This window comes from Leucopleurus acutus (genome assembly GCF_964270905.1).
Source record: "Leucopleurus acutus genome assembly, chromosome: 17".
Classification (NCBI taxonomy): domain Eukaryota; kingdom Metazoa; phylum Chordata; class Mammalia; order Artiodactyla; family Delphinidae; genus Leucopleurus; species Leucopleurus acutus.
The window spans coordinates 2,431,883-2,446,171 of record NC_139159.1 but is presented as its reverse complement, the minus strand read 5'-3'; the positions used below and the strand labels follow the sequence as shown (position 1 = coordinate 2,446,171).

At 44.5% G+C, this 14,289-nt stretch overlaps 1 protein-coding gene across 4 annotated transcripts in view; it reads left to right on the top strand.

Moving 5' to 3' along the window:
- Positions 1-14,289, top strand: part of PCMTD1 (protein-L-isoaspartate (D-aspartate) O-methyltransferase domain containing 1) — a 140,276-nt gene that overhangs the window by 46,278 nt on the left and 79,709 nt on the right. For 2 of the 4 annotated variants that reach the window (XR_014326872.1, XM_082858760.1), the window contains exons 4-5: positions 2,003-2,174; positions 3,685-3,808. Coding sequence is in view for 3 of the 4 variants with exons in the window: in XM_082858760.1 (XP_082714886.1) it covers positions 2,003-2,174; positions 3,685-3,808 (296 nt within the window). In the remaining variant the exon portion in view is untranslated. Of the gene's footprint in view, positions 1-2,002; positions 2,175-3,684; positions 3,809-9,044; positions 12,086-14,289 lie in introns of those variants that run through there. The other 2 variants (XM_082858761.1, XM_082858759.1) reach the window with 2 other exon arrangements.

Genomic DNA, 14,289 nt, shown 5'->3' with positions numbered 1-14,289 from the left:
TATTTTTAAGTTGATTTAACAGACTTAATGGTAAAAGAGGTTTAATAATTTAGATTTTTAAATTTAAATTCCCTGCTCACGTTCGTCCTGAAAATTTTAAGACTGGCTTAAATTATTATAAAATTAAGTTATTTAAAATGAAATTTTATAAGAATGGGATTTTTAGATTGAAAATACTGGTCTTTTTTCTTTTTAAAGGATGCTTGTTTTGAGTTTGATGAGATGATTAAACCACGTGATCCACATTATTTAGTTATTTGAAAGCCAGATTATAGACAAGCCTAGGTTGTGTTGAGTGTAAGAGAGGAATTAAACATTGTCCATTACATAGGTAAGTTCACACTTTTGTGTGTATTATGCAAGTAGAAAGAATGAGACCCGATTAAGGAGTTGGGTAAGATTTCGTTGTGTATCTCATATCTGAGCTGTGTCTCCAAGTGATGCTAGGCGTTTATCAAGAAGAGAGGGAGGGGCCTTTCAGTCAAAGGAACAGCACAGACACAGATACAGGAGACACTTTGTAATATTTCCTCTAAGTGATGAGAAGCCAACAGTTCAACCTGTGCCTGCAGTGCAGTGTGTGTGGGGTGGGGGCAGAGCCAGGGAGTGAGTCTGGAAGTGGGGACATCCAGGTAGAACCGTAAGGAGCCCCACATGGCCCTCTAAGGGGCGTGGACCTGTGCTGAGCAGCCGTGCGGGAAGCAGTGGAGGGAGGGGAGAGCCAGGAGGCGTGAGCACCGGGGCGCAGGTGCCGCAGAAGGAGCGGTGGCGCGGGGCCGGCCCTGTGTGGAGCCCCGTGTGGAGAGGAGGGTGCAGGCTCTACACTGACCCTCATGCCCCCAGCCCCTCCACCAAGGGGACAGGAAGTTGAGGATGGCATCATGCTGCGAAACTCTTCTTTAGATATCGATGACCATAGTGTGTCTGTACTTCAGTGAATTTTAATGGGAACTTACTGCTTAATAAGTCTGTTAATTACCAAAGGACAGGATACGTTTTACAAAATAAAAGTGATTATGATTCAGAGTCATTTTTCACCGCATGCCGAAACTTTTAATGTAAATTATTTCATCCTCAAATGATAGCCTGATTTTGCTGTGTGGTCAAATTAACATCAATCAACTTAAAAGTGAAAGGATATTTCATGAATTAATTTAAAAATATTACCGTACGTGTTTTATTAGTGAATTAGGCTTTTAATTATGTATTTTAGAGACCGTTTTCAGATTTGCCAGAACTTAAGGAATAAAGTAGAAGTCTAAATAGGATAGTTTGTAAAAGTATAACTCTACATACAACGAACCAACGCTGTAACCAGGAACAGGCGGCCTGGATAAGATGCCTTTGCTTTGAAACCATCCATCTCTCTTCTTTTGTTGTGTAGGGAGATCATGGGGGCCAAAAACCACTTCATTCTGCTCTCTTTTCCAACCCTGTAACATAGTTCTGCCAAAATGTATTAGGAAAATCTCCCTACTCTTTAGTGGTTGCAAGAGCATAGGGTAAGGTCACCGGTGTCTTTTCCTGACAAGCTTTGCCACTGTTAACTGCAGCAAGGTGCCCGCAGTGGAGACTGCACAAGCCCTTCCATGTCCACTGGCCCCTGGCTTCTTTTCGAAAGAGCGGGGGGGAGTGAAGCCTTTTCTCTCTTGTTTGACCCTTGGGATTCTCATCCTTATCGTATGTCCTTTGTGGGCATCGCAAGGTTGGTATTGTGATGGCTTTTTCACTATATTCACCTTTTAAGCCTTAAGTAAGGTTTCAGTGTGGCAAAAAAAAAAGGTTAATGTTTTGAAAAAATGTACACTGCATCACTGATAATAAAACAATATATTTGATCAGTGTTAAACTTCATAAATCTGATATTTCAGTCAAACTTTATAATATTTTATCCTTCTAATTAATTTGGTAACTTCACTATTTCAAGAAGCTAGACTCTGTTAATTTGTTTAGATCTGATCTTTTGCTTAATGAGGTAAAATGCCGTCTGTTTTCCGTATAGATTCGAGTTCTGTGAGCCTGCATTTGTGGTTGGTAATTGTCTGCAGATAGCGTCAGACAGCCACCAGTATGACCGGGTCTACTGCGGGGCTGGAGTCCAGAAGGACCACGAACACTACATGAAGATACTGCTGAAAGTCGGGGGCATCCTGGTCATGCCTGTAGAAGACCAGGTAGCTCCCACTGTCCTTTCACTTGACGCAGGAGACGCACTTAGCGTAAGACGGGGAGCGGGACCTCAGGGAAAGGTACACTGTAAGTGTTAAGGAAGAAATAATTACTCTTCACAGATCTGTCTATAGAGGAGAACATTGAAACGGGCTCTTGACTATTAACCAAGGCAGGTGCGGAAAAGACCCGTTAACTAGGGTTAGGAGAGCCGCGCTGAGCTGCTCCCTGGTCTGGGTGAGGGGAGCGAGTGCCACTGAATGTGGTAACTGCTTCTAGCTGAACATATGAAAAGGAAATCCTGTTTGCGGTTTGGTTTGAACTGCTTAACTCCATTCCAGAAACGAGTAAATTTTTGGATCTTCTCTTAGTATACGTAGGCGCATTTGAAAGTATTTTTCACCTATTGTCTGCCTTTGGTTTGGAATTACTAGGTATAATAAGTGTATGAAATGCTAATTTATTCAAAAAATGGGTGGCTCTTTTACTTTGAAATTTTATAAATATATATTGCAAAAAATATCTTTTATATTCATATTAACCTACATCTGAGATGTTTAAAACACTTGTGGTTTGTAAGTAGAAGATCGATTGTCCAAGATGACTGGGACATAGTGTGGTCGTTTTGGAGTTTGTATATCTGAGGGTCCCCTAAGTTTACACATGTGATTTGCAGGTCAGAGGATTTCACCATCACCATGTACTGTGTTTGTCAGTTATTAGAAAGAATATAAAGCATTCATTAAAACACATTCTTGGAAAAATGTTACTTGAATGCTTCCGGAGTGTTGAGACTCCCAGATTAATCGTCTTTTTCTGTTTTCCTTTAAAGAGACGTTTTTAAACATATAAAATATGGTTTCCCATTGGTATTTTATTGAATATTTATTATATACTATTGTACTAATGTAAAATATAATAGGCTGATTGCTATAATATAAATTGAAGATGCTAATTCATCTTCCTTCAGTCATGTACTGAGCTACTATTTTTTTCTCTAGAACTGATGGTGGGTATTTGCTGAGTGGGTAAAACTTCTAATCCCCTTGTGACTAATTACGTGTGTCTATGAGATGTCAAGTCGGGATTAGGATTAGAATCTGTATTTTATAACCACCACGGAAGATCATGAAGTTGATTCGTTGGTACAGTAATGAAAACGTCTTTTTACTAATACAACACTTTAACCAAACAACTGAACCTGTGTGAGACGTGTGTTTTGGGGGCCAGTGGCAGGTGTGGGTTGGAAGAGTACCCCTGGAAGCCCTCAGACCCCAGATACAACCTGCAAAGTCATGCCTTTTGCGCTCAAGTGTCTGTCTTGAACAGCAAGTATTTGTGATTCCTCCTGTATCATTTTATGGTAAATATTTAAACGAAAGTAATTTGCTTGCATTCAGATACAAGTGATTATATAGCAATCACTGCTCTTATTCTGTTAAAACAAAATTGTGACTGTAAGGTGATCACACTTCCAAGATAAAGCCGTTCTATTTCTTCTCTCCCTCTAAATAGTTAACACAAATTATGCGAACTGGACAAAACACTTGGGAAAGTAAAAACATCCTTGCTGTGTCATTCGCCCCACTCGTGCAGCCGAGCAAGAACGACAGTGGCAAGCCGGACTCTGTGGGCCTCCGTAAGTAACCGCCGGGCCTTTCTGCCTGGACCGTGGCTTGTGTTGTTCAGCAGCTGTGCTTGGGATTAGTGGACTGTGTTAGTTATGAAGAGTTAAGTAAATAATGCAGTAATGTATTCCATGGATTTGTTTTGTTTTTTCGGTAAAGCTCCTACCTTGCGCCAGACCCTGTTAGCTGCCTTCACGGAGGCATGAAAAGAAGGGGCAGGTCAATGAAGAGATGAGTTTGTTACTTACAGTTGTGAAATGATTAATTACGGTAAATTTGTGGGCACCGTTTTCCATACAGAGGGGCAGCAGACACAAAAGCCTTTCTTTAGGCTGAAAAGAGCTTTGCTCGTTCCAAGACCAGCAGTAACTTTCAGGGTCGCTGAAGCTCCTCCGCTGGGCTGCAGAGGATAGCTGACTGATGGAGACTTTCCTTGTCCTCAAGGAGAGAGTCAGTGTTGATGGGGGTGGAGTTGTTTGAAGGTAGGAAAATGGTGGAGGAAAAAGAGGGCTCTAAAGTTTTACCCTGAGCCCCTCACTGAGTGATGGTACCATTTATTGCTGTTTAGGACTGAGGGGTGAATAGCTTGAAAATCGGTGTAGGAAGATCGGAGACTTTTATTTTGGCTGGGCTTGAGTTTCCCATTAGGTAGGCATGTGGGTGTCACCCCGCTGCACGAGCTAGGAGGATGGGTGAGGAGGCGCTGGGACTGGGCCTGCGATCCACCAGCTCAGAGCTGGACCACGAGCAGAGGCAGGGCCGAGAAGTGGGGGGACAGCAGTGTGCGGTGTGCGAGACCGGACTTTGGAGAAGGCGGGAGCGCTGAGCTCCCTGAGGGCTGCTGAGACCCTGAGGAAGAGCGGTGAGCGCGGCCGTGGTTGGCCCAGCATGTATCATGGCTTTGGAGACCAATAAGTAAAGTTCTTTGCCAAAAATGAGCTTTAGAACTCTACCATAGTAGACTTCGTGGTTTAATTTGCTTTCTAAATGAATTTATTTCATAGGAACCTGGGAGGGATTTCATTTTATTTTCAGGGTTATTTTACCCTCTTGCAACCCATGTGGTTTTGTGGTCTTTTGGGGTGTTTTTTTTAATTTAATTTTATTTATTTACTTTTGGCTGCGTTGGGTCTTCGTTGCTGCGCGCGGGCTTTCTTGAGTTGTGTTGAGCGGGGGCTACTCTTCCATGCGGTGCGCGGGCTTCTCATTGCGGTGGCTTCTCTTTGTTGCAGAGCATGGGCTCTAGGCGCGTGGGTGTTAGTAGTTGTAGCATGTGGGCTTAGTAGTTGTGGCATGCAGGCTCTAGAGCGCAGGCTCAGTAGTTGCAGGCACGGGCTTAGTTGTTCCGCGGCATGTGGGATCTTCCCGGACCAGGGCTTGAACCCATGACCCCTGCATTGGCAGGAGGATTCTTAAGCACTGTGCTACCAGGGAAGCCCTGGGGTGGTTTTGAGAATTAAATGAAGTAGCGTTTATAAAGTGCTTAGCAGGTAATAATGGCTTAGTAAAGAATAGTGTTGGGATTTTGGGAAGGTCAGTAAATTACACCTGTTTCCCCTGCTCAAGTTCTTAACAGTGGAGAGGTGGACTTGGGGACTAGGTAGCTAGGAATTGAAATGGAATAGGATGTGTGGAGAATAAGAACACGTTTGCTTTTCTGTTAAAATAGGTTTCTGTGTAGAGAACATTATTTCATTAATTATAGGGAATAAAAATGTGAAAGAATGTTAGCACAAAAAAACCCGAAAAAATACACGTGCAAATCCTTTGCCAAACGTATTTTGTAGCTATGAAATTGCTCATGTAAGCAGTTACTAAAATGTATTTATAACTTTTCCTCGGGTTCATCACAAATTTTTATTCAACTTAAAGTCATATTTCTTTTTCTTTCTTTGGTATAAGACATTATAAAAATAAATTTCACAGCAGGCCCTTTAGAAGGGGTGAAGGAAAAACTCTACACCAACTAAAGGAAAACTCTGTTTCCTTTATACACCACCTGCCGAATCCTCCTGTCGTCCAGACCTGTGGGTTCTCCTCCTTGAGCAATCCTGCAGTCCTCTGCGGGCCCCAGCGAGCTAGACTGTGGTCTGGTGCAGTTGTGGTGCTCGCCGGTGCTAGCACAGACCCCGCAGGCTGCAGGCTCTGTCCTCCTCCAGCTTCTCACAGGCTGCTTGTGAATCAGGCCCCCATGACCCCTCCTAGAGTTCGATAATTTGCTGGAGCGGCTCCCAGAATGCAGGAGAACAGATTACTCATTAGATTAACTGGGGAACAGCCGGATGGGAGTGATGCCCAGGGCGGGGTGTGTGGGCGGATGCGGACGTCCACGCCCTCTCTGCGCGCACCACCCTCCCAGCGCCTCCAGCTCTTCACCAGCCCAGAAGCTCCCCGAGCCCTTTCCATTAGGGGCTTCTATGGAGGTTCGATTGATTAAATCATCGACTCTCGGTGATTAACTCAACCTCCAGCCCCTTTCCCGTCTCTGGAGGGGTAGCCTGAAAGTTCCATTTCTCTAATCCCATGGTTGGTGTGCCCGACAGCCAGCCTAGCACCTTGAAGGGCTTAGTGAAAGTCACCCCGTAACATCAAGTCACGTGTGGTTGAAGGGAGCCTCTCATGAACACTAAAAAGCACTGCTTTTCACTTTGATGCTCTCATCACTTAGGAAATTCCACGTGTTTTAGGAGCTCTGTGTCAGGAAGGGGAAGCCAAATGTACATTTCTTATAAATCTCATTATCACAGAGGTCAGGAGATTTCATGAACTGTTGAACTGCACCACACTGAGCCATACGAAGTTGCGGTTTTGTAGGTTAAAAATGGGGTTTGACCTAAATCCAGTGCCCTTTTCAGTCTTACTTAACAAATAAAAATGAAAGTGCTGACTGCTAGGTTCCTATAAAATCTACATAGAGACCACCTTTTGGGAAACAAATAGAGCTGACGTGTGTGTCAGAGATAACCTTCATTGTAGTTTTGGCCTGAAAGCTTCAATTCACGGTAAAATTTTATAGCAGTCAGGACTAGTGTTGTCTGTCTGGTCCATTGAATCCTTCTCGTGACTAGAAGCATTAGGAACAAGGAGGGTTGCAGTACAGAAAATACTGGGATTTTTGAATAAGTAGGGCTGAGAATTGTCTAAAAGTGTTCGTATTATCAGAAAAACGTTTAAATGAGGCTCTTGTGGGTGCTACTTCAGGACCTGTGAGTGTTAGAAGCGACTGAATGGAGCCGGGTCTGAATCCTTTTCCAGTCCGGGTCCGTCGGTGCTTCTGCAGTCGGGCTGTCCCGGCGGTCGTCGTGGTGATCGTGTCCCTGGAGGAGCAGGCAGTGCTGGCAGAGGAGGACAGTGGACGTGTTGGGAGAGCGCCCGGGGTGTGGGCGGGTCACACCCACAGGGACGCCCGAGAAGTCTAAGTACTCCTTCTCTTCTTTGTAGCTTCTGAAGCTCTATCCCCGCTTGTTCTCTACCCCGCTTCCTGCAGTGGTCCCTTGACCTCCGGCCTCCCTCCCGCCGGCACCCCCCGCGGGGGCCGTCCTGGCCTTTGGGGCTGATGACCCCATGACTCCCGTCTGCAGCCGGGCCTTGCCCCCAGCCCGGCGGTGGAGGGACTGCCGCGGCTGGAAGGGGCCGGCACGTCGCGTGGCCTCTGGGCCCCCGAGCACCTTGCCGGCCCCTCCCCGCTTGCCTCGCCCGGCACTGACTGGCTGCCCCATGTGAAAGGCCCACGGGGTGGCGGCAGCGCCCAGACCTCCATTTAGGACACACAGCGTGAGCAAAGCAAATCTTTATCTTCTCCTCGCCGAACTGTGCTTTCTCTTGGTCACGTGGGTAATCAGCGTTACATCTGCCTCGCCGCTCGGGCCAAAGACTCCGCGTCCAGTCCCCGTCCGTCCTGTCTTCACAGCAGAACTCAGGCTTGTCCCCTCTCTCCGCCCCAGCGTGGTCCTGTCTCATGCCGGCCCCTGGCACGCCCGCTCCTTCCCCTGCCAGCCGCCACCCCACAGAGGGGCCGGGCCGTGCTCTTCCATTTTGGGTTTCAGTAGAGAGTCTGAAGAAAAGGTTTTGTAGCAGGCCAGGAAGTATGTGCTAAGGGATCTTGGAATTGGTCTAAAATGCCTCCTGCCTGGAGTTTTATGAAAGACCACATCTCCCGCTGCACGATGTGCCCAGCTTGTGACTGGGCAGAGCCCCGGCCACTAGGGCAGGAGGGAAGCACCCAGGACAGGATGTGTACCCTCAGGCCCTTTGTGGGGGGGTGAGGAAGGGCCCCAGGCCTCTTTCCTACCCCCCGCCCCCAAGGGCTCACAGCTGAGGGCAAAGAGCGGCCACATACACATTCGGATAAGTGACATGATCACAGGAAGGTTGGGAAGGAGGTAGCTAAGAACAAGTACCAAAAGTAAGGGGAGAAGTGATGAAGGCTTTCTTGTGCTGTTGAACTGAGGAGGGCTGTGTTTTGTTTTGTTAGGTATTTGAGAAGAATCCTTGATAAGGGTTTTATTCCCACAGGGGTGGAAACTAGGAAGAACGGATTTCAGGTGGGGACCTGAGAATTTTCTTTGTCTGGGTGCAATGCACTGGAGGAGGCCACCAAGAGGGGCGTGTGGCGCTAGGTCTTAACACCTGCGCGCCGGTGGGAAGCAGGAGTGAAGTAGACGGGGCCTGTTCCCGTCTCCCCGTGCGCTAGATAGAAGCGAGCGTCAGCAGCTTAGGTCTGTGGTGTTGTGGGGCCGCTAAAGTGTGCGCCGTGATTTCTGGGGGCCCTTTACCTGTGAACCAGTTCTGCCTGTTGATTTACAGAAAGATGGAAACTGCGTGCGCCTGCGTGTAATAGTTTAGAGCTCAGACTGAGGCAGCTGTTCAAACAGTGCCTTCATTTGAGGTTTTTAAACAGGTCCTTCACGTACTTTTCAACATCAGAAAGTACAGAAAATGTGTAGGGTAAAAGCTCTTCTCTTCTTGTCCCCTAACTGCGTAATTCACATGCGCTCCAGCCGTTGTAAGTTATTTACCCTCCCCGCGAGGGTTTATGCTCATACCTGGGGATGCGCACATGTCCGTACACACAGACCCCGGTGCCGTCCGCTGTCCTCAGTACTGCAGTGGTCTGGCACATAGTAGGCGCGCTTCCTAAAATCTGTGTTAGATGAACGTCAGTTTTTTGTGTCCTGTCTCCTAATATTCACTAAGGAGTGAACAGTATGTAACGTTGTACTTTTCATGTTTTCCGTGTGTTTTTAGCCCCCTGTGCTGTCAGGAATCTGCAGGACTTGGCTCGTATTTACATTCGACGCACACTTAGAAATTTCATCAATGATGAGATGCAGGCCAAGGGCGTTCCTCAGAGGGCTCCGCCCAAAAGGAAAAGGAAGAGGGTCAAGCAGAGGATTAACACTTACGTCTTTGTGGGGAATCAGCTCATCCCTCAGCCTCTGGACAGCGAGGAGGAGGAGAAGATGGAAGAGGATAACGCGGGGGAGGAGACGGGCCGCGGCGCCGCCCGCGAGCAGGAGACGCCGCCCCAGAACTTGCTGAGGGAGAAGATCATGAGGCTCCCCCTGCCCGAGGCTCTAAAAGCGTACTTGACGTACTTTAGGGAGAAGTAACTTAGAGCAAGAAGGAAGAACGCCTACTGATAACTCCTTTAGTCTTGAAATGTAGCATTTGTTAGAAGTTAAAAGAGAATGCTTTCTTTCATCAGAGTGAATTTTTAGTGGAAAAAGTATAACTTGTTTCTGTCTTGGTAATAAAAATGATGTATTCTGTGATTAAAAAGAATCCCTTTTATAAAATATATTTTTCTTTAAATCTTGTTAAAATTGCTGTTTTAACTTGGAGCGACTTCAAGAGTGGAATGTAACAGTAGTCAAGACTGGGTCCTTCAGACCCTCATCTGGTTCCTTACAGACTAGTAGTGGTGAGGGTTAGATTTAATCTTCCATAAGGTGAAATCATCAGGAAGCATATATGTAGTCTGATTCCAGTTGCAGCCATTTGCATTTCCTCCATGAAACCTTTATCTAACAAGGAAATCAGAAGCTTTGTGTGTTGCAGTCACTATTGCTGAGTTGCTGTAGGTCTGTTCCGGGCAATGTATGAGTGCAATAACGATGCAGATACGGAGTAACGTAGCTTTAAAAAGCCTCCTTTCAGGGAGTTGAACAGCACTGCTACTCTTGCTCTTGAATCTGTTGCCAAAAGACATGGGGAAAACATCTGCTTCTCTCATAGAGATTTTAGGAGCACGTCAAGTGAATATTAAAGTAAAACGTATATACTTAATACAACTCTTAGTTTGGGTGGACCCTTTACATTTTCAGTATTTAAAAATGATGAGGTTATCTTACTCTGAAGTTTTAGAAGATAGTATATTTAGGACGGTTTTCCCTGTAGTCCACTGTATAAAGTATTTGCTTTAAGAGAGTCCGTTGTTCTACGCGACTGTTGATGGCTCATCGGTGAATCGGCCTGGGTGGGCTGGTCACAGGTGCACTTTAGCAAAGGAAACTCCTGGTTCATTGGCAGGTTCATCCTTGACAAGCAGGGCTGCGCCAGCCTGCATTTGCTTTGAAATTCATCTTTGTAGCATAGGAAGTATTCACAGAAATTATATGTAGATGACCTTTTCTTTGAAAATTCGGAATCATAGTGTAATCTTTGGGACCTACACTGGGCTCATTTAATTTCTTCCCATGTTTTTATTTTGTTCTTGTTTCTTGTGGTAAAGTAACAGTGATTTTCATTTTTTTGATTAATATCCCATACTACTGTATTCATTATTTGAATGTCAGTAGTGAAACAGGTGGTAAATGCCGTTATTAGTGTTTCTTTTCTTCCTACTAGGGCCTGAAGAGTCATGCCGTGTTTAAGAAAGTATACAGTGTAGCATATTTACTATTTAGTGTTCCATGGATTATATATTTTTTAGAAGGAAAAATTTGAGAGTATCACTTATCACCACCAGCATCACTGTTACAACTGTTGAACAAGTATGCTTGAGGAAACGCAATCGATGTGTAGTGGAAGGATTATTATGTCTCTGCAAAGATTCAACCATTAGATGAATGGTTTAAAAAAATCTCAGCTCTGGTAATTCCACACATCTAAAAACAACTGTTTGAAATAGTCTAAGCATGAATCATCCCAGGTAAATCAGGATATTTTAGTAATGTGAAAGATAATTTCGTGGAAGCTGTTCGTTTTTTACCATTGACTGGGCTTGAGGGTATCTCCACAATTTTTCTTAGGCGATTACTAAGCTGTTATTGTTAAGAAATGCCCCATTCATTTCTATCAAGGAAAAAAAAAATAGTTCCATACTATTGTCACGTTAGAAATGTTCGTTTTATTTTGAAATCAGTGTCCATTTTAGAAGTTTAATTTGGGGCTCCTGGTGCCCACATATTTTTTATCTAGCCGCCCCCCCACCAGCTTTGTTGTTTTCGGGGCAAGTGTTCAGATAACGTCAACACGACGTTTTCTTAAATCGTGGTGTTAACTATTCATGAGGGACGTTTTTGTTAAGGATATATTTGAAGATGGAGTTTTTCATATCAGCTTTTATTCTGTTGGCTTTGGCAAAATGTACAGTAGGTTTTCATAATCATTGCCTATTTTTTGTCATTGAAATGTATCTTTTGTGTTTTTAAATGCATTTATTTCACAGTTGTGACTTTACTATTGACTTTAAATAAAGAAGTAGAAATAAAGAATGAAATTTTAAGCGAAAGCCCTTTTATCTATTAATGGGAATATATTAGAATGATTAAGAATATTTTGGGTGTTTATTTTGTAATGAATCATGTTATATTTGAGTGTGGATAATTGTGCTTTATAGGTGGAGAGGTAGCAAATAAAGATGAAGTAATTGAAAATGATGAGCAGTGTATTCATGGGATTTTACAGTGGGGTAATTATTTGTTTTGCGGAGAGAAAGTAGGCCTAGGGAGGGAGCATGACGACTTCCCCCCTCAGTCGGATTGCTGCTTGGAGATGGCTTGAAATAGCACCCAGGATCTGATAGAGCCCGAGAAACTGCCGGCAACACCATTAACTACCAGGAACATCGTTTAAATCTGTACTGCTTATTGGTCCATATATCTGGTTCTAGTACTAATAAAGAAAAATGTCATTAAGATAGCACACATAGTAGTTAAAATACAAAATGTGGAAGTGTTGGTTTCCAGCTGTTTGAGAGGACAAAAGTGAAGCAAAACCTGTTAATTTATGGGAAAACTTGGAAAATTATTTTAAATAAACAGTTGCATATAATTAAGCATCGTTCTCCAGTGGCCTGCCTTTTTTCTCTTTCTAAATTTAGAAAATGTCAGTACACCTATGGATATATGCTGAATTATGGTATAGAATTGTCTGTATTTGGACATCTCATTTCCTTTTGACTGTTGCCACCGCTGAAGGGAGTAGGGTTTTAAAAAATTTATTTTTATGGGGCTTCCCTGGTGGCGCAGTGGTTGAGAGTCCGCCTGCCGATGCAGGGGACGCGGGTTCGCGCCCCGGTCCGGGAGGATCCCACATACCGCGGAGCGGCTGGGCCCCTGAGCCATGGCCGCTGAGCCTGCGCGTCCAGAGCCTGTGCTCCGCAGCGGGAGAGGCCACAACAGTGAGAGGCCCGCGTACCGCAAAAAAACAAAACAACAACAACAAAAAATGTATTTTTATGAACTATTCAAGTAGATACGAAGGATATTTATAAGATGCTTGGAAAGTCCAAGGAATGAGTGTTCATGTCCGTACATGTGAGTACGAACCATGAGGCTTGACTGACAGCACTACCGTTACCTGTGTGTGCCCCTCTTCCCCGCTCATCCTAGCCCCCCTCTCAGGGTGCCCGTTTGTGACGGTCACACCTGGCTTTTTGCCGCGGTTTTACACATACGCTCGTATCTCCAAGCGGTATGAGTGGAATCACCCCTGTTCATTCCTGTGCACCTACTTTTCACTGCACGTTGTCTTTCTGAGGCTGGTCCCTGTTGTCTGTGGTGATGCTAGATTCCCACATTCCCACTTTTTTGTTCATTATTTCTTCTTGACTCTTGGATCATCTCAATTTTTTTTGCCTAAAGTACAGCTTTTAAAATTTCTTTTGGTGAAAGACCCTGCGGTAGCTAGCTCTTAGTTTTGTCTGTCTGAAAAAAATTTATCTTTGTTCTTGAAAAATATGACTAATTTTAGGATGACAGTATTTTTCTCTAAAACAATGGAGTTCTCTACATTCTGGCTTTCATTGTAGCTGTTGAGAAGTTCACTGATAGCCATTTCTTTGAAGGTTATCTTTTATCTCTGTTTTTACAGTTTTGTCTTGACATTGTTAATACTCTTGGCATTGTTGATTTTCTGTAGTTTCATATAATGTGCTTAATATGTTAATAGGTGTTAATTTTTATCTTTAATCCTACCTGGTATTTGTTTTATAGGTGTGTGGACTGGCCTCTGATCAGCTCTGGAAATTCTTGGCCATTTTCTTTTCTTACAGACATTGCCTCAACTTTTTGCCTCTCCGCATTGGATTCTAAATAATTCATTCAAATATATCTTCCAACCACTAATTGTCTTCACTTGCTTTAAGTCTGCTGTTAAACCCTTACAACTGAGTTTTAATGTCTGTTAAATTTTCTAGTTCTGCTTAAAAAAATTTTTTTAAAAATAATTTCCTGCTCTTTATTAATACGTCCAATTCGGTAAGCACACTGAACCTGTTTTCTATTCCGTATCTGATTCCAGTATCTGAACTCTGTGGCGGGCTTCTGCTCAGGATGTCTCTGAGGGCTAGCTGTGACGACCGCGTTTCTCTTGTGCTTTGCGGGCTTTGACTGAGCTTGTGGAACTCTTATCTGTGAGAGTTTATTGGAGGCCAGCTGGTCTTTGCCGGAAGCGCTGCTGGCTCACGGCCTCTTTAAACTACGTCCTGGGTTTAAGGGTTTCACGCCACTCAGGGAGAGGGGCCCGAACATCCACGGGAAAGCCAACCTGGGGACGCTACATCTTCGGGGAGAGTTTACTCCCTCCTCATAGCAAGTTTTGAAATAGGCAGTTTTCTCTGCGTTCTCTGGGGGAAGGAGGGGACAAGGTGGATTATTTCTAGTTCTCCTTAATGAACTTTATGCGGACGTGGAGATTCCAATGAAGGCCTCCCCATTTAGGAAAGGGCTTTTCCGCTTCTTCCTGTAAGCTTGCTGCCCCAAATCTGAAGTTAATGTCGCTAAGTTAAGCGAATACTCCAGCTGAACGAGACTCCAGTGTGCACGTACCTTGCTGGCTTCCCTTTTCACTTTGTTTTTGGACCCTTGTCTGTGTCTTACTAACTTGCTCACTCAGCACACTGATGCCTTTTTAAAAAAAAAGTTTCTAACGCTTTATCTAGCACACAGTTTTCTGCTGGAGTTTCGTAAGGCCTGCGAGGAAAGGTCCCACAGCCACGATGCGGCTGGCATTCATGTGCTCCTCTTGCAGTTCTTAGCCTTATACT